Genomic DNA, 20,302 nt, shown 5'->3' on the forward strand with positions numbered 1-20,302 from the left:
CAGAAAAATAGGTGATGGTTACGATAATGCAATTATATAGAACATACATATGAGAGAAAAAAAGCACTAGCAAATATCATCAAGGGTAAAGAAAACAGTATTGTGTACTTTTATTAATAAAGCAAGAGTAAGGCTGGTGCTGACTGGTTGCTCTGAGTTAAAACTCGTCAGTGAATACTGGAAGGCCATGCTAGACCTTCTGCTGCATCAGCTTTGACCAAAAAAAGATAGTCCATGAAAAAGTTAGGGCCAATGCCAACAAAAACAAGCTCTCTTGAAGTTTCACTCTAAATGTTTTTGGGTAGACTGGACCTGCCGCACTTCGTCCTGTGGCTGTAGAGCTAGACAGAAACCTTTACAAAATACTAGCTCATTGTTAAGAGACACTCAGTGCTTAGATCTTAGGGAATAGGCAGAAGAAAGCCAGGGAATTCAACAACGCAGTTTAATTTCAATCTAATTATTTTATTTGAGAATTTTAAAATCTTAACCAGACTGACAGAAACAAGAATACAAACAGCAAGACTATCAAGTTGGCCCAGAGTCCTTTTGGCAAGGGTAACAGCTGTGTGGGTGGTCAAGATGCTGTACATGTCACATTCTGACATAAGCAAGATATGGAAATAACCTAGGATAGAAAAGTTTGAAAGTAAGTAGCTGCAAGCGACTCAGATGATACATTTTCCTACTTAAAAAATGGAATTACAGAAGAATCAGGCTCTAGTCAGTATTTTAGTTAACTACACGGATGACAGTGTAGAGAGATTCTTAGTGAATTTTCTGACAACACGAGCAATACAGGGGAATGCAGAACTGCGATTCAGAATGATTGACAATTTGGAGAAATAGTAAGAAAAAAGTGGGGTGAAATTCAGTACAGCAAAATATAAGCTGCTTACCTAGGCTGCAATAATCTATGGAGAATTGTAAACAGGAGACAAAATAACAGCTGGTCACAAATAGAACGTGGAGTGTAGTGCTATTAGAAGAAAAGCAGTCATCATCCTGCAACACATAGCAATGAGCAACCTACATGCCCTAATCTTCCTGCTGAGCATCATTAAGGGCTTTGCTAAAACTGAGTTGTGCTTCAAGAAGATGGACAAAAACAGCACAGAAACAGTTAGACAACTCCCGAATAAAACTTAGTGCAAAAAACTCAATGAATCAGACTTGTTTGGTAGAGAAAAAATATTTTTTTTTATTTTTATTTAAGTGCCAGATTTCCTGAGGGTTCTGTAAAAATTTCTACCACTGGAGACATATAAGAACAGTTTAGACAAACATCACTATTAGCAGTATCTAGGAGGAATTTGTTCATTGGAGTGAAAAGTAGACTAGAAAATACCCAAGAACTTCTCAGATTTGTTTGCATTATAAACACAAACCCATACTTCCACTGAGTAGATGGAGTTTCAAAGGATTTATATCCCAGTATTTAATTTAAATACTAAGTTTGAAATATCTCTGAAGGATCTTGGAGATTCTAGAGCAATAGATACTTCTGTACCTTGCAAACTGAACTACTACTAGATTCTAACAGCAGACATCCTTTACAGATTTTGTGAAACTTGTACTGCAAAGATTTTTTCGTCTATATTTTCCCCTCTTCCTACAACAGGCTGAATAGAATAAATTTTAAGTTGTATTTTGCAGAGTAGTTACAGTTACTTGTCCTGACACACAATAATACACAAGCCATCCCCAACAACGTATTGGTTATACAGGTCAGGGAAGGAAGGGAAAGAGGGCTGGAAGTTGATAGCCAGTCTTCTCAGTACTTTCAAGACAGTTCAAGACAGAGCTTTAATTTTGTTAGTGATATTTCTTCCTTTGAGAACCTCTGGGTGCAAAATACATTTTACATCATTAGTTCCATTTTGGATTTCTTTGCTAAGTTTCAGTGTAGTTTGTATGAAGTACCATCCTACCTTGTAGGCTAAACAGTTTAGAATCAGAGGGATGAATGAGTTTTTCTGCAAAATAACCCAAGATGTAGAGCACTAAGCACAGCTCTACCTTTTTTTCTGTTCAAGATACATCACTTCTAAGTCACATGTTAAAACCAATTTATTTTGTGAATTAGTTTATTTCATACAACATTGCTTTTCAATTTTAAGTCAAATATATTGAGCCTAAAAGGCACTAAACATACTACTTTATGCTCCTGCTGCATATATGCATATAGCAATAGCCACATTCTCTTCCTGTAAATGTATCCCACAAATTCTCTCAGCACAGCAGTGTGTTACTCTTTTAAAACAGCAGGAAGCAGTAAAAACAGCTCCAGTGTCAGAGCAGTTCAGCAGCACATGCTGTCAAAAATGCAAGTGAGCACACAACCAGCAGAAAAAAGAAAAACCATTCAAACTTGCAAGTCATGGTACAGCAACAGCTTCAGCCGAGAGCACCAGACTAAGACTCCTGGTTTTCCATACACCTTGTCTACTCCATGCAGCCTGGCAACTGCAGCCAATTCAAGGCAGGCCAGTAGCACAGGTCTTATGTTCTCAAAGGCAACGCTCAAAGTCCAGATCCTCTCCTGGAACTTCCTATTTTCAACTCCACATTTCCCCAGCCTCACTTTATAAATAGCTGCTCATCCATTCACAATAGCCAAAGATGATATCTCCTGCTTCCTATTTTCACTGGGAAGTGGGAAAATTGCTCACTGTTTATTTTAATCCCACTCCAACTGTGGAACTGGACAGAATGGGATGTTTCATAAATAGGTCTGGCCTTACTTTGTCTTAAGGAACCTGAAGCTGCTTAAGTCCTTCAAATTAAAGTGAATAATTACTTTTCTTTAAAGAGATTATGTATAAGTCAAGATGCATTTTAAAAACATGACAACTTATTATTTTACATTACCAATTTATGTTAAGAACTAAATTCGCATCAGTTAACGTTTAACTGAAAACTTCAGCAGTAAGGTTGTCCTGCTTACATATCAGACAACAAAACAAGGACTCATCTGTCTACTGCTATGCATACAATTTTGTATCATGCAGATATATGGGGCTATCTTAGGTACTGAAAGTGATGCATTCAGTTCAATGTTCCACCCAGAGAATTTCAATGATACATGTTGGAAGAAAATGTAAAGTCAGTCAAGTTCTACAACACCCTGTGTCTTAAGCATTATTTGAGAGATGTTGTGGCAGGGTATACTAGCCTAGACAAAGCACTGTGCCAGTGCGAAGAGATTACTTTTGCTACTCAGATTAACTTGAGCATCTGTGAGTTGCACTGCAAATAGCGCTGACATTTAATTTATGGAACATGAATAATTCAAAGCTTGGCATTGAAACTATGCTCTTAAAAGCCATCATCTTTCTGTGGTGGGAGAATACTACCTTTATTAACACATTGAAATGGTTTAACCAGAACAGTTATGAAATTTGACACATTAGAGACACTAACTCAGTTGGAGAGGAAAAAAGGACACACACACCTTCAAAAGTACGATTTCCTTCTGATGCAAGTAAGGTTTAGGTGTGCAGATGGGTTCTACCCGTCTTAAATCCTTGAAGGAAACTAGTCTGTGAAGACAAAAATCAGTTCAGTTCATGGTATATGCTAGCCTTTACCCATCAAATCAGCGTGTCAAGACATACTTTTCAATTAAGGCTTAGCACAGCAACTGGTAAACACAGCATACTTTTCAGCATTTGACTGAATTCCTATTTCTATTAAGGTGCAGTTTGATACAGGTCAGTCAAAATACTGAACTAGATGTTACTTTAAAAATGCAGACTATTTAAGTATTATATATTAGTCATCCTCCTGCTTAACACAATCGGAAGGCAAAAACCCTGAAAAAAATCAGAAGCTGAACTAGTACAAATGCAAAATACTAAAGTGGATTTAAATTTAGGTCCTCCACTCACTAACTTCAGTCACAGTTAAAATCTGCCCTGTATATCCACAATTTCCCTCACGCTGCAGGTATTCACCCTCAAGAGAAGCACTGCTGTGTATACTTACATTAAAGGAGTACTTATTTGAGGTGTTTCAAGGCAAATCTAAACTCACTAGAAGTATTTTTAAAATCAGTTAAGACAGATGAACACACCTGAAAGAGTCTGGTGCAGCCTAAGTATACCAGCATCCTTTTCTTAAAACATGAAAATTTAAGCTAAACACTTCACAAATGATCACAGTGCAACCATAAACACAGCAACATTTTTGCTTAGCATGCTACAGCAGAAACTTTATTTAGTTCATGTTGAAAATATTTGCAACCAAAATTTTTGTAAACTCACAGAAATAAGCTTTAACATATAGGCTGTATACAACTCAAATACAGGTAATACTTTTAGCAATAACTTACAGATACAAACTAATGATAAACTACGATTTCACAAAGAATTGTAAACATTTTGCACAATTGTCAGTCCTTTCTTTTAGGCAAAGTGCTCTTTTGATGACAAATAAATTAACAAATACATAACTAGAGTGGACTACTTCCAGACAATACAAAAAGGTGTTTAATAAGGCTTGTAAACAATGTAATATTTATTTATGCAGAATCCATAAAAGTGTCTTGCAGGCTAAATACATACTTACATACCTGGGCAGCAAAAGTGGTCTTGAAAATGCTTTAGATGTTAAATAAAAAATTAACATTAATATCTTTCCAATGACATTTTTAATACACAATAAACGACTTAAGATTACATCCTTAATAGCTTATATCCCTGACAGAAAGGAATTAGGAATGACTTATTGGCAGTTGTGTCATTGAATGGGGTAGCAAAGGCTGGAGTCCAAGAGCTGTAGGTGAATGAGCTACAAAGACAGAAAGATTTACTGGTCAACTTCATTGGAGGTAGAAAAAGATTATTAGCTAGTAAAAACCCACTGGGTAAATAATGGTTCACTAGTCCCCAACCACCTAAGCAAGCTTTGTTTTTCTAGCCAAGTCTGACACCAGGAGGTACCAGCTGGCATCACAGACACTTCCACCAACCCCGCACTTTGGGCTCAGCGTCCACACACCTTCATCCACAGTCCACTTTACACCACTGTTTTTGAGAAGAATGAACTCAGGCCACACGTGCAGCTCAGAGTCCAGTGCTTCCAAATCCTTCAGTCTCTCCTAATCATAAGTAGGAGACAAAGCTGACTTGCCAGGTCAAATAACACAGAATGACAAAAATTTTTGAAAACCAGGTTCCTCCCCTCCCCAGCCTCCCCACCCACTGTGCATTGCTGTGAAGGAAGATGAAGTATTTCAGTGCAGTTGCTGGATTTAGTACACATACAATCCATGGGGTAAGAGTTGGGGGCTGGATAGTGAACAGTTTTCGCTTAAATTAGATATAGGGGAAAATACAAATACTTCAGTGTTTGAATTCTTATTACTAATGTTCATAGTTTGGAGGAAGTACAAGAAGTGGTCTTCACACCCAGATCTTCAGCTACACTATTACAGTGAAGGGCTATTGCTAGAAGTGGCACACTTCTTAATGAGGCACAGACAGCAAATACAGTATTAAGATATTCTATAAAGAATACTGGAAATGAGAAATCCGGTAAGCTTCTTTAACTGATGCTTGGTAAACTGTTCTTGCTACAGTCAACAATGATTTTACTTGGATATGGAAAGTTGTTGTACCTACCATCCATATAACTATGTAGAGCAGTTAACATAGTCCCATCTTGGGGTACATATGCTGAGTATGCCATTTCTTCTAACATGGGTGGAGACAGCCTGGAGGGCTGAACTGCTGTGACAGGAGCAGTAGATGAATGATTAGGACTAACATGTTTCTTATGGCGTGCTCTACAATTTTGAAACCACACCTGAAAAGGGGGAAAAATTTACATCATGTTGATCGATTGCATTCTGCTTTGACATGAACTTGATAAAAAACCTCAGATCAGTTAGTTAATTTGGCCTTCAACATAACACTGACAGTCCAAAAGAAGAGATATCCACTCTAAGACTGCATGGTTTAAGACTGCCTTAAGCACATGCAGAAAAGTCAGGAAAGCTTTGTAGCAACCAGTAGCCCACAGAGGACAGGCACTGGGAGGGGCTGCACGGTTCCTGAGGCAAGCGCCTGGCTGGACTGAGGAGCAGCACCCACAACAACCCAGCAGCACAGTTTAGACTGCTGCCCCCAGACACACAACTGGTCAGAGCCGTCTGTGCCTGAACACTGCTGGCAGCAGGACAGATTTTCACAGGATACCAATTCTCCTTTTTCATGCTGAGAAGCAAGCAAGCTTCAACTTTTTTAAAAGCTTAATCACAGCTACCAGATACCTCGCTTCCACAGAAGCATTGTCGGTCTTCTGAGCTAGGATGACACAAGGGAACTGCAAGTTTCTTTTTATTTACAATAAAATTTATAAGTTATATCATATGTAAAAATATTTATATGTAAAAAGAGCATGAATATAATGATTGCTGAGAGGCATCTTCAAGCAAAGTAAGAATCTAAGTTTGTATTTCTCAGTTTTGAATGGGTTAGGCATATATTTCAACTCTGCTCTCTAAACCACTATATACTTAAATCACTAGATACTTAATCCTCATGTCTGTGTTACATATCACAAGCCATTTTCAAAAAGTGCAGCTCTTAAGAGCAGGCTACTGAAATCACAAATTTATATTTAGAAAAAGCTTAGTGCCAATTTATATACTATTTAGGCTAAGAAGTTTCTTCCTGGAAGATTATTAATCCTCCACACAAAGCACAAGAGGACTACAGCAAATCATCCAAATCAGCACTTTGGTTCTAGACCTACTCCTGACTAAGAACGTTGTTCAAAGTTATGTTAAAACCACCAGATTAGATTTTTTTAAATCTCACAATAACTACATTGCTATTGTTGATTTGTCATCAAGCATTTCCAATGGATGAGTACCAGATTGCTAGTCAAGTAACTTAGCACGGTCACCTGTATAACACGCCTGCTCAGGCCTGTTCTTTCTGCCAGTTTCTGAAGTGTTTGTGCATCTGGATTGTTGTCCTGAGCAAACTGTGCTTGCATAACCTGAAAAGGATAAGAGATTGCAAGTTTTTATTTTTGTGCAGTCTTGAGAGGGGCATTATAGACTCTTCTCAGACTATTACCCTTCTCCTTCAATGCTTTCAGGAAACTGCTTTAACCACTAGTCTCCAAACAGCCCCCAGTACATTAGGAAAACAAAAAAAAACCCTGCAAAAATCAAATCCAAAATACAAGCCCCTTTTTCTGTTTATCTGAATCAAGACATTTTTGAGAAATGAAAGAAATGAATTCTGCTTGGAAATAGTCGAACATGGACAAAGCATTCTGTTATGATTGCACTAAAAGGATTGCGGGAGAAAATCCACTGCAAAGTGATTCAAACATGCTTGATAAAGAAAACGTCTTAAACATCAGACCACAGTGCACAGCATAAGGAAGGAATGGGTTTTGACTGGCCTTTCTGAACTTGTCAATCACTCTTGGCATCTTGTATTATATGGAGCAACTCAATCCTCTTTTCAGCTGCATGGAGGATGCAGGCAACTTGGAAGCTCTTTGTACCTCGTTTACTTTTCACTGATAAGAGACACACAGGCTCCACTCTGACTGACCTGCACTATGCAACTGTTTGGTTTGATTCTTCTTAATGAAGACTGAAGTGAACACTTGTCATTGTAATATCAGCTACAATTTTTGAGGAAGCAGAGATGTCAGCCTGGCATGCATCCTGAACAACTCTGAAGCCTGTAAGAGTTTACCTTATTTAAGGAAGTAAGACTTGGATTTCTGTGAGTTTTCTTCAGCATCTTAGTAAACTAGTATCTAATTTCTGGATTTTGTCCCTTAATGCTCTGCACATTTTGCCTATTTGAAGGATTCGGACTACTACTCTTCACATTCAGAAGTGTTGGAACTATTTATTTTCCAACTGAACTCCATACAAAAACAAAGAGGACAGATATCCTTCTGAACAAGAAGTACTTCATGAAGCATACTATTATACACTGCCACTGACAGTGGCTCTTTCCTCTGATACTTCTCTTACTGGAAATCGAGTCTTATATCAAGGACAGGTACAGAGACTGAGGCACTGAACAGACAGCAAGTGTCTTAAAACAAGAAGCCTTAAGAGATCACATATCTGCTGAAGTAGGTTACAATCTATTTAAAACAGGAAAAGAGAACATGAAAGTTTCATTGATGTCAAACCAGAAGGAGCCCCGAATACAGTTCCTGCTCTGATAGTTGGGCCTATCTCCCATTTAGTTGGCATTGGAAAAGAAAGACCCCCTTCTGCAGAAGTTCAAGCTTAACATCCTTGCCTTACGCTCTTTTCAGTTTATTGCTGGTACCCTTGCTCCAGACTAATAACACCTTGTCTCCAGTAATGGATGAAATAGCAAACTAAGCTTTGAACAGCCACATGTCATGTTATACAGTGCTGCTTAAACGATGCACATGTTATCATATCTCTGCTTAGTTTCCCTCAACTGCTTTTACCATGGACAAGAGGAGGACAGGCTGACAAGACAGAACTTTGACTGAGACACCAAAAAAACAACAACAGTGGTGTAGTGGCAGTGTGCATCCAAGAACTCGCTGAAGATATGTTATAAACTGAATGTGGGGATGTGTAGCTAAAATTAGGGAGAATGCTGTAGCTTCCTTCCCACTACAGGTTGAAGCCTCTAAGTCTGGTCTCGCTACTACCCCTTTCATGGGGAGCTGGCCCTGGTCATGGTGTTTTTCTAATTTAGTGAACTGGTGATCCAGAGGGAGAAATTACTCATATTTCAGGCAGTCCAGAGCTAACTCTTGCCAAGATAGCAACAATAAAAAGCCTTGAAAGCAGAGCAGATGCAGACAGTCCCTATCCCTCCCCCTTCAGGGCAGGCTTGACCCTACAAGGAGTTTTTATTTGATACTTTCAGACTTCCTAGGCTCCCACTTCCCTTTCGTCCTGACAATGGAAAGGGATATAACTAGTGGTTGAGCTAGTATAATGGGATATTGAAAAAATGTGTTTCAATAATGCATGATCAAGAACAAATTAGACAGTAAGAGAACTGCTGCCAAGAACTTCAAATGCGCTTTTCCTGTATTTTACTCCACCCAGCTCTGTGAAAAAGTCCCCTGTTCCCCCCACTCCCTCCCCCTCCAAAAAACATGCAACATTAAACACCAAAGCTAGGCTCTTGAAACATGATACCAAGACTACAGAGCTTAGTATGTTTTAACAGGCAGCAGCAAAGCTCAAAGATACTTTGAGAATTAGTATGCCTGTGAAGCATTTTGTAAAGGCTGAGAGAAGGGAAGAGAAGGAAGGAGAGCAAGGATGAGTCCCTATTGATAGTCTATCTTCCTAGTGCACATAAATATAGCCAAGACTGTAATGTGATCTAAAAAGCAAGTATTGACATGAATTAGATGCTGAATTGACGTGCTTTAGATGAAAAAAGTGATAAGAAATGACAGCTACTGCTCATCTTCTTTATAAATCAAAGAGAAACAAGAAAATTTAATTGACAAGAGTTGAGATGTGTTCACGTGAATATAAACAGGAACCCACAATACTTACCCGTTTTGAGAACACAAACTTTTACAGTCTTTATTGTACACAACAAAATCCAAGCTTCCTGCCTCTTAATGTCTTTAAGTCATATACAGTACCCATCTCTAGCACAACTCATAATACTACGTAATTCTAAAAATATTCTCTGTTATGTGTAGTGATGTAAATGTCTGATCAAATAGATGTCATCAAGCAATCGAATAGATCAACCTTTTTGTTTCCACTCTGCAGGATTACCAGCTGCCCTCAGGGAAAAAAAAAAAAGCTTGAAAGGTAACTGTTTCATATGAAACCATTGAAACAGAAACTATTCCAGAAACATGCTCCGTCTTGATAGTTTATGAAATAGTTTAAAGCATACAAACCTCCCTCCATCTCCCCCCCCCCCGCATCTGTCTTCCTATCAGTTCAGAAGTTATGTCCTGCATAAATCTGAAATACTCAAGTTTTTAGCACTGCATTTACCTGGAGTTGATCTGCTGTGAAGCTGGTCCGAGCTCTTTTTGCTGGCTTTGGATGATTAACATCTTGTTCTGTTAGCAATGCTCCTTCCACATTAATCCCATTACCTGAAGCATTAAAAAGAAAACAATGTTGTATCCTAAGCATTCAAAATTATGTTATATCCTAAGCATTCAAAATTATGTTATTCATAAATCAGGCTGTCCTCCAACAGTAGCTAGCAGTAGCTCACCAGCTGAATTTCATCTTGAAAAAAATTATGTTTTGCTCAAAGTTAAATTGATCTGGCACCATGACCCAAAACACCCCAATTGACTCCCTTGGAAAAAATGGAAGGGATAGAACCCACATGACATTTTATCAATGAGATACGCTTTACTTTCTCTTCCTTAGGATAGGAAACAAGTTACACAAACTCAAAATAAAAAAAAACTTTTATACATCAAATAATTTGCACATTATTTTAATTCAAGAACCTGTGCTTCCAGACTTTGCAAAGCTAGATAATTACCTCTTTTAATAAGGAAGATGAAGTAAAACCCAACAATTTAATTAAAAATAAACCACAAACAGTTCTTAAAAGCTGGATGTTACCATTTTCAACTTCTCTTTTCAGATTGTCCAACATGCAGTCATAATGTACTCTACAAAGGACTTTCTCTTCGACCAAAGCAAATTCCTCTCCAGTAGAAAGTTGTCTTTTGCAGGAGAAGCAGGCAAAACACGCCAAGTGATATACATTTCCTTTAGCCCTCCGGACCCAGTCAGTAGAATGAATGTGCCTCCCACAGCGGGAACAGCGGGTGCCATACCGCCTGCAAATAACAAAGGCCAACAGAAGGCTAAAATCTCAGACACTAACCATCTTGGGCAAAGCAGTCACCCCAGGAGCATCAGTGTCTATGTGACGTGGAAGCTCAGCTGAGATCCACACCAAGTAAGTTGACCACACAGAACTAAAGGACTACATAATTGCATGTTAACTGCAACAAAATCAGCAAGTCTGTTTGTGCTAACTTAAGGCAAGACTACTGCTGAACTACAGAAGTTAATGATTTCCTTAAGGCAAAGGGCAAAAATCAAAACATCTAACCTATAAAATGAATTCAAAATTCATCTTTCCTTTTACAAAAGCAATCTCTTTCAAAAGCTGTCAGTGGGAGATAAAAACAGCAGACCTCACATTCAAAATTCTCCCAGTTATTCAAATAAATTTCACATTACTGTAGCAATAGTCCAAATAATTTAGCTACATTATCTTTCACTAATCATTTTGACCCTTTTAGCAGAAGGGGGAAAACCTATATCTCCAGAGTAATTTCCTTAATTACGATAATGTTTATGATTTTTCATCTTTAAAAGAAATTGAGATACGGACAAACATTTACATTGCTACTGTAGAATATTGCTCTTTCAAGAGGAAACTAGCAACCAGGATATGTTGAATTATGTATAAGCATTCTGAAAAATCTTTGCAGACTTGATTTTTTTTTTTTTTTTTTTTTTTTTAAGTCCCATAAAATTAACTTTGTTCTTCCAAATGTCTGCAGTATTCAGCCTGCTCCCTCCCTCCATGTCAAAACTGACTAGCTGACCATAATCCATTCACTACACAGATAAGAATCCCATAAATATCTTGGTCTGGGGAAGTACTAGTGGTCACACCAAAATTAACAGCAACTTTTTTTCCTGCTTACTGAACTGAATATTTGATATCTTAAGTACGGGGGCCAGAAAGTCTTTTAATGCTAGCCAGAATTAATAATATTCTTCCTTACATGATTATATATTAATCCTGAAGAGCATTTCACATTTATATCAAATTGATCATAGAAAGGTATAACTACTGCAAGCTTCTTTTAAAGATTAAGAGATTTATTTTGGGTTGTTTTAGTATTTCCTTGGGATATCCTATGTCTCATACCAGTGAGAGTGACAGTCCAAACAAAAAATCATCTCAACTCTACCTTGTATTCTCAATCGCCCTTAGATAATGCTGATTCGTTGCACATGATAGATTTACAACTTTATTTTGATAGGGATTTTGACTAACATTTCCACCTTCCGTGCGTACAGAGGTAAATTATTCTATAAATGCAGTAGCTAGGCATAACTTAAAGAAAAAAAAGACTTGGTATGTAGGTACATTAGGCAGACTCGGGGGGTTTCCTAAATCCCTCTACAAAAAAAAAAATCTCAATAGTTCAACTACTTAAAAAACTAGCAGCAAAAAAGAAAGCAGATAATCTAAACACATATTTTAGTTACAGACAAAGCAAAACCTGACAAGAAAGTGTGATATTTTATCTAAGAAAATTATATTGCTACATGATATACCTGAAATAATCAAGTTTGCAGAAGATATCTTTATCTTTGATGTAACAGCTGGTATGCCTTCCTAGAGACGTTCTGCAAACACTGCATGAGAGACAGCGCACATGCCAGCAGAGGTCGTTTACCTGCAAGAACACCAAAAGAAAGATACCCTTCAGTTTGTAAATATAAAATACTAATAGTGGCAGAAGACCTTTTTTTCCTTTTTGCATACAAACAGAAAAGACCATAAACAACCCATATTGTGATTCACAAAAAAATTATCTTCAAGGCAAAACTGCCTATAGAACTGCATAAATATTAGGGGTTAATGAATTTGATGAAGGTCTTCAGAATATGCTTTCGTGGCTTTGTAATTAAAAGCACGGGAAGAGGAAGCAAGAGATTCAAGTTCTACACAGATATTTTTTGACCAGTTCTGTTCTCACAGTATTACAGTAACAGAGCAAGTTTTGGCCTCACATGACCTTACTGCTAACTTACATGCTCCTGTTTCCCAGTCAGCAGAAACTCCTGCTTAACAAAGAACAAACTTTGCAAAGTGATTTGAAATTTTAAAATGAAAGTACCGAAGCAAAACCAAAACAACATGGTCTGTCAAGTAGAAACACACCATATCATCAATTGCCAGATTTCTGATAAAGCAAAGTTAGGGAATGGATTGAGAGCTTCAACACATCAGTTTTTTTATAGCAAATTCAACAATCGTTTAAGATGTAATGTCCACAATTAGTTACAGTCATGGAAAGCAGTAGCAAATCAGGAGTTTTGAAAAGCCATGAATAAGTTTTGGGCAAATAAGTTATGTGGAATTTTCATTTCTTCATTCTTATAAAGAAAATTCTTTGTCACAAACATGTTGTGCACTACGCACCTGCTAAATAACTTGATTTGAAAACCTAAGACTCCCACTGACCACAAAAGTTAAGTAATAGCTGTTTAGATAATTCTAGATTTTATAGGAGAAATTACATAAAGCAAACAACCAGCAAGTTTAGATATATGGATTTTTATTTTCAAGTGTCCTGTGTCCATTTCTCATCCTATAGCAAACACTAAGATCTTCAGCCCATATACTGTGAATGGCAAAACAGCAGATTTAAGATAATCCAGGATGTTCCTTTCATAAAAATGCTGCCAGACAAGCCAGAGAAAGAGAAAGTAAGGTATCAAATCTTACAGATCGAGATGGAAAAGCCCATTTCAGTCATTCTTCAGGTTTTAATATTACATCTTGCAGCTGCCCAATGCTCCCTCAAGATTTATTCTTGTTGGCAGCCATATTTTCAGAGTGACAAACTTACACCACAGTATAATGCAAAATTGTTGATAATAGCTGTCGCCAAATTGAGCCTCACAACTATTTTTTTTAAATGGATGCACCGCAGACAGACACAGGACAGCAGCTTTTGGGCCAGACCAAGACCACCCAGTGCTTCTGCACACAAAGGCTTGCCAGGCGACGCCCACCACAGCCCATACCAGGACCCCTAGAGCAGGCAAGGGGATCCCATGCACAGCCAGGCTACTGGCACACAGCTCTGCGCAGCATCAGTGGTGCAAGGCACGAGCTGACATCCCACAACACAAAGCTCATTGCACTGACTGCTCTTGAGAGGCTAATGCTCTTCCATAGAAGAAATCAGTAGCTTTGTTACATGCCCAGGTTGATGTCATCCATCTACCTTCTTATTTGTTAATTTACAGGGCTGAAGTTAGAATACACGCTGCTGCTGATCAGCAAGATTACCAGGCTCCCACCACAGATTTCTTTCACCACCTATACAGAAGGGAGTAATGTTTGAGGTCTAAATAATCATTTAGAAGTCTTTCTCTCCAAGCCACACTATCCCAGTTTTTCAGACATAAGACACTGATTTAAACAGTGATGTAAATGGCCTACCAAAATATCACTGGAGTTAATGCGACCAGAACCAATTTCTGTCAGCTCTGCTCCCAGTTCCACAGCACACTTCATGTGCAAAACCAGCCTATTACGATGGTGGCTGGGGTTTACTGGCACAAATGATATACAGCTTCCCTGAACTGCAACAACCTTATTTTACACGAATGCCAACCTGACATACACATTCCTTTGACCTCCTCATGACCACTGAGATCTAAAACAAATGATCTAAATAGATTATTTAGATGTTTTCAGTGGTGCTATCAACATACTCTTTGCGGAATATATGACTTTATTTAAAAGCTGCACCTATTGCAATCAAGTGACTGAAAGAAGGATTTTCTAATCTCACTTTTGAAAGTGGAGAGGCAAGACTCTGATCCAGGAAAACTAATGGCTGTAATCCTAGAGGGAAATAGCCACCTCCCAACTGCCTTAAATTTTATACTTAGAGACCACCATGTTTTTGATGTTAAGTAATCTTGCTCAGTCCTGAATGCTAAGACTAGCAAAACTGCTCTGCAATCACACGTTTTTCCTTCTTTTACAGACATTAGTAGAACAACTTTTAGAGGAGTAACTCGCTTCCATGCTTCTGAATAGGCACTTTTTGCCTTTAAATTCACGGTATCACACTAAAAAAAAAAAATTATAAAATAGCTAAAAAAATGGGTCGTGCTACCACTGCTTAATCAGGAGCGTAAAGCACAACCAGAAACTTATCCATGTACTGAACAGTGTTCTTTCACGCTCCTCATAGAGAATGTGAGAAAACGCAGCCCCAAAACAGAAAACTGTTATCAAAACATAAATACCACTTCAGCTTTCCTGCAAGGCCCAAACCTCACAGACGTGTGCAGTCAGCTTCATAGCTTTAAGTGCCGTTTCTGCAGTAGTTCTACTCACGTCTGCAAGCCGAAGGACATGCCGTCTCGGCTGCAGCAAAAATAACGCGCTAAAATCGTTACGGATGCTAACCGTTCAAGTAACAGCGACGAAGGGAAGCGGTTCAGAGACGAGCGAGAAAAGGGGGGCAAGTTTCCCTAGAGCTCGTTTATCCGCTCGCAGCGCTGTCGCATTTTCTCGTTGAGCTCGGTTCCCGACGATCTCCAGGTGCGCCGGGAGGCCAGCACGGCTTCAAGGCGCCGGACGCCGCTGCAGGCTCCGCCGTCCCGAGCGCCGCCCGCCGCGGCCCGGCCGAGCTTCTTCCCGCACCGCCCGGGGGCGGACTCCGTGCTTCCCCCGGCCGAGGGCGGCCGGGCACGGGCCTTCGCCCGGCCCCCGCGGGCTCGGCCTCCGCGGCCACGGCCCCGCGCCGACGCCCGTGCCGCGGCATAGACGCCGCGGTCGCAGGTCAGGCTGGGACCCCCGCCCGAGGGGCAGGGGCCGGCGGGCGCTCTTACCTTCAGCAGATACTTGTCCACGATCTCCAGGCCGCAGCTGCTGCACACGCACTTGCTGGGGGCGCAGCCGGAGCCCGAGGCCATGGACCGCGGTGAGGAGGAGGGCGACAGCGCGGCGGAGGAAGAGCAGGAGTCCTCGTCGGCCGCCGCGGGGCTCGCCTGCGGGGGAGCGCACGGGAGACCGCTGTCAGCGCTGGCTGCGGCCAGTCTCGCCCGGCAGAGGCGGGGAGCTCCGGCCGTCCCGGCCCGCTCGTCTGCGAGCACCTGCAGGGCCCGACCGGAGCCTCCCGCTGACGGTCGCGGCGGGAGCCGGCGCTTCTCCGCCGAGCAGGCACGGCCGGCGGTCCCAGGGCCCCCAGACTTGAGCGGGGAGAGACGGAACCCGCCAGCCGGCACGGGGCTCCTGCCCGGGACCGGCCCCGCACCGGGCACCGGCGCCGCGCTCGCTTCCGTGCAGCCCCTGCCGGGTGCCCGCCGCGCGCTCCCGCTGCGCCGCCGCCCCGCTCACCTTCTCCGAGGGGCCGCCGAGCGCAGGAAGATCCTTGTCATCCAGCCTGCACACGAACATCGGGTCGCTCTTCCAATACATGGCACTACCCTACCGCATACCAGCTCTGCGGCGGGGGCGCGATGAGACTGCTCCGGGGACCCTGCTCCGGGTCTCTGCTCTCAGTGCCTGCAGGAAAAAAAGTTTTGTTTTCAGGGGGGTGGACCCTGCCGCGCGGGGACCTGCCTTCCGCGGGCTCGCTGGCCTCACCTCCTGCGCAAAACCCGCCTTCTGAACAGAGCGAGATCGTTATCTGCGCCAGCGAGCCCGCGCCAGGTTTTGTTCAGCCAGCCAAAAAAAAAAAAAAAAAACCACCAGAGGACACCCCCACCCCTCCCGTTTCTCTTCATCGTTTGCTACGGCTTCTATCCCCCTCAAGTCTAAACAAAGATTCGAATTACACCTCTCTCCGTATTAGCAAAGAAAAACGCGACAGAAAGGCTACGTGTGAACGGGAAAGGTTCTTCCATCCTGCTGAAACCTAAAGCCCGATCGCTTTCCTATAGTTTAGAGAAACTCACAACTCCTAAATCTGTTTTGCTGTTTCTACGCTTCTCTGCGCTTCCAAGATCCCATTACAAAACCTTTCTCATTAAGCTAAAGAGAGAACATCTGAGCTGGCCAAAGGCTGTAGCATTACTCCGGTTCTGAAATTAAGCCTCAAAGATCACGGATGTTGCTAATTAACATCCGTGTCTTTGTTCACGCTGTGGACAGAGCCTGCTAGGAGCCGGCTGTTCACATCTCTCCGGAAAACTAGAACATTTCTCTTAGCGGAGGGGGTCTGTGGGTTACTTGTACGCTTTTTCCACGTTTACAAACATTCCCCACAGAGTCGTGTCCCCCCCCCCCCCCCCCCCCCAACCAAATACTGCTAGTGTGCTCGGGACGTTTCAGGGGAATAAAGCAACAGCTTGTCCATCGCAGGTGAGGTAAATAATCGGGGTATCTGCTTCTCTGCACGTACTTAACTAGACAGGTGTTTTTAATTAAACTTGTCGTTATGTTTCCACCCTTTTCTCCCTCTCTTTTTGTTTTTGCTCTGACGATGGATGTGAGATGTTTTGTGGCGTTTCCATAAATCAAGCTGAGAAAATTGCCCGGACGGTTGGAAATACCGAGTTTGATAAAATAGAATTCTGCTTTTGAAACGTTGTAGGAAAGGACTAACCCTAATACTTGCTCTTCTCCCCGCCCCCCCCGAAATTTTTGTTTCAAATTCTAGGCCCCGCATCTGTACGACTGTAGTTGAGTGCGTGGCGGCGCCGAGCCTTAGTGAATCCGGTATATACCCAGTAAGTCTCTCGTTTGCCCAAAGCTAAAACTGATCTAACCCTAGACAGAGTCTCGCTTAAGTTTAGTCTTAGGATCCCTAACAGCTGCTGCCGCCACGAAGTCTTTCAGGCAGACAGGCAAGTAGCACTCTCTTCTGACTGCGACGAGGTTTAGAACGGCGCGACGGAAGCCAGCCCAGCCGCAGGGGCGGCGGAGCCGGTTGTCCCGGCCGGGGCTGGGCGCGGGCGCGCAGCCTCCGCTACGCCGGGAACGGGGCGCCGCGGGCCGGCCGTAGGCGCGCTCCGTTCCCGCTCCGTTCTCGCTCCCCGCCCCGGGCACGCCGAGCGGGAGGGTCCGACGCGCCCGTCGGGTCCCCGAGTGTCCTCGCTGGCGGACGCGGGACCCTGTCAGTCCCGGGACGCCCCGGCCCGGCCCTCCTCGCTCGTCTGGAAACGGCTTACGGGCATCTCCCCGTGGGGCTCGGGCTGCTGCCCATGCCGTCCCCCGGCCCGGGCCGCCGTGCGCCCGTCGCGTCGACCGGATGGCGGGGTGTGGGGCGGGGGGATCTCGAGGGCCCGCGCCGCCGCGATGTGGCCGACAGAGCCCTGCAGGGCGATGTCCGGGGACCCCGGCTGCCGGAAGCTTCTCCTCTTCCCCGGGAATCGCCGCTGCGAATCGGAATCGGGGCGCGCAGCGGGACCGTCCGGTCCCAGCCCGGGAGCCAAGCACGGTGGTTTCCCCTCGGGACTCCCGCAAGGCCCCCTCTGCCCCCGTCCGCGGCGGGACGACCTGGGCTGCCGCTGGCCGAGTGCTGGGGAGGCGAGCGCCCCGCGGGCTCCGGCCGGGAGAAGCGCTCGCCCGCGTCCCGCGTCGGGCTTGGCCCGCAGCCGCAGTCAGGACGGAGCCCGCCGGCACCCGCTCTCCGCGGCTCTCTCCGTCCGTGACCGTCAGAGGTACGGCATTACAGCTATCGTCAGTTCTAGACGGCGCGACAGAAAACGAGCGTCTGGTCTGGAGGCCTCCAAAGAAATATGCCGTGGAGGAAACGGGATAGAGAGCCCTGGGTAGGGCCGGCGTGCAACGAGACCTGCCCCGCTGCGGCGCCGGAGCAGCGCCGTTTGTTGCGCGTCGGTCCTTTCCCCGCGCTATTTCAGAGTGTTTGTGCGCGTTTCGCGGACGGCTGCATACTAGATTTCGATAAAATAACACCTTTTCTGTATGCGTACACCTTTTCTCCAAGACAAATATAGCAGTCGGAGCCAACAAAATCAATACGGGCGTTGTTCCCACTGGGAATAGCAAACGTGCAGCAGTAATTCATAAATCGTGTGTCTGGAGGAAAAATTGAGTGTACGGGAGATTTCTCAGTGTTTCTTGTTTTCGGTGCCTGGCTCCGCCAGGCGACGAGCGGGCGGTGCGGAAAGCCGCGGATGCATTGGCGGCCCCCCCGCCCAGCTCCCTGCGGCAGCCCCCCCGCCCCCATCCTCGGTCCCTGCCGCTGCCGCGGACCCGCCGCTCCCGCGCTGGGCTGCGGGGCTCGGGGGGCTCGCCCAGGGCCGCCCCGAGGGCTGCGCGGAGCCGCGGGCCGAGTCCTCCGTCCCGAGGCCGGCTGGGTCGGCGGCCCCGGCGGCGCAGGAGCCACGGAGGAACAGGAGGATAACGCGCCTTGCGGAGACAGGTAGCGGAGCTTGGGTATTGCTATGGCCGGGGGCGCTTCGCAAGAAGGGAGTGTGTTTGCCGAGCTTGTTGGAGAGAAGAGTTCTTTCCGAGAAGAGGTCAGAAATGAGAGAGTGTGTACGTGGGGATGGACGCGGATAGCTCACGGGCTTGGCTATCCGGACTCCACCCGTGCTTCGCCTGTACGCTTTTGTCCCCTACCTTTCCAAAGTCCAGTCTAAACTTCATCATTTCACAGTTACGCGCCCTCGCTATTTTAGTGAGTATTCCTAGCACAGCATCGTTTCTGAGAAGACGAAAGCACGTAGACACACAGAGTTTAGTGAATCGCCAGCTTCTGCGCGCCCTCGTCTCCCTGGTGCTCCATGCACTTCGGAGGGATGCACGGCTCGGATGGTGCTTTAATCGCGCCGCACAGCGCCCCGCGGGCTCCACGCTTGGGGACCTGGGGAAGCACCGCGGGGGCGGCAGGTTCGTCGATGGGTTGTCAGCAGGGAGAGACGGGACAGGAGGGGAACCTGCCGGGGGAAGGCAGTCCGTCACGGTTGGGCCGGGCCAGGCGGCCCCGGCCTTGTCCTGTCGAGGCTGCGAGCGGAGCCGAGCGCTGGAGAGCGCCGGGAGGGAGCGCGGGATTCCGTGCGCGGAGCGAGGAGGAGCGGAGGACTCCCGCGGGACTCTCCGACGGGGGGACTGCGCCTGTTTCTGATTCCTCTCTCTCACAAGTAATGCGAGGATGTGTGTGTGGGAGAGTGCTAATCAGTTACACGCAGGAGAGATCTCTTAAATATCTGACAGGAAGGCGCAGCACGAAGAAAATGGTGAACGCGGAGAATAAGGGTGGTTTTAACGAGAGGGTATTGGCGCATGGGCTTCTTAATCTCAGACTGCACCGTAGCGCAAATGCGTGCGGCTGGGTGTTTCTCTCTGAAGGGCGCTCTAGCGAAACTTGCTCTCCCGCGAAAAAGTCGGGCTGCTGAGAAATTAAAAATGTCATCGTGGTCAGTTTACGAAAAGCGGGCGCTGAAACTAAGCTGCGGTAAAGCTGGGCCGCCCACCCCCGGTAGTCCCGTCGCGCACGGCCCGTGCTCGCCGCCGGGGCGATACCTCCCTGCGGCTGCCTCAGCGCCGTCCCCTGCCCCGGGGGTCCCCGAAAACGACGG

At 44.5% G+C, this 20,302-nt stretch overlaps 1 protein-coding gene across 4 annotated transcripts; it reads right to left on the reverse strand.

Moving 5' to 3' along the window:
• Window positions 1-572: 572 nt before the first annotated feature.
• LHX8 (LIM homeobox 8) lies at window positions 573-17,127 on the reverse strand. 4 transcript variants are annotated; one of them, XR_013954257.1, is made up of 11 exons: window positions 16,712-17,127; window positions 16,152-16,319; window positions 15,644-15,802; window positions 12,338-12,459; window positions 10,595-10,815; window positions 10,004-10,107; window positions 6,913-7,008; window positions 5,625-5,808; window positions 3,455-3,542; window positions 900-979; window positions 573-628 (listed from the first exon to the last, which is right to left on the reverse strand). XR_013954257.1 is itself a non-coding variant. In XM_080602064.1 (9 exons), the coding sequence occupies exons 2-9, from the start codon at window positions 16,230-16,232 to the stop codon at window positions 3,538-3,540; spliced, it is 972 nt and encodes a 323-aa protein (XP_080458190.1). In that variant the 5' UTR covers window positions 16,233-16,319; window positions 16,712-17,127; the 3' UTR covers window positions 1,047-3,537. The 4 variants fall into 4 exon arrangements, 3 of the variants coding, with proteins under 3 accessions (XP_080458190.1, XP_080458188.1, XP_080458189.1); XM_080602064.1 differs by lacking the exons at window positions 573-628; window positions 900-979 and having other exon boundaries at window positions 1,047-3,542; XM_080602062.1 differs by lacking the exons at window positions 573-628; window positions 900-979; window positions 3,455-3,542 and adding an exon at window positions 4,186-4,791 and having other exon boundaries at window positions 16,712-17,125.
• Between the last annotated feature and the right edge of the window lie 3,175 nt (window positions 17,128-20,302).

Source organism: Anser brachyrhynchus (genome assembly GCF_964034855.1).
Source record: "Anser brachyrhynchus genome assembly, chromosome: 8".
Lineage (NCBI taxonomy): Eukaryota > Metazoa > Chordata > Aves > Anseriformes > Anatidae > Anser > Anser brachyrhynchus.

What these genes read in the sequence shown, in the direction of transcription:
- LHX8 (XM_080602062.1), bottom strand. Translation starts at nt 16,232, where the DNA reads ATGTATTGGAAGAGCGACCCGATGTTCGTGTGCAGGCTGGATGACAAG. An exon ending in TCGGCGGCCCCTCGGAGAAG is followed by an intron (nt 15,803 to 16,151) that starts GTGAGCGGGGCG and finishes GCTCCCCCGCAG; the next exon opens with GCGAGCCCCGCGGCGGCCGA. An exon ending in TGCAAACTTGATTATTTCAG is followed by an intron (nt 10,816 to 12,337) that starts GTATATCATGTA and finishes TGTTATTTGCAG; the next exon opens with GCGGTATGGCACCCGCTGTT.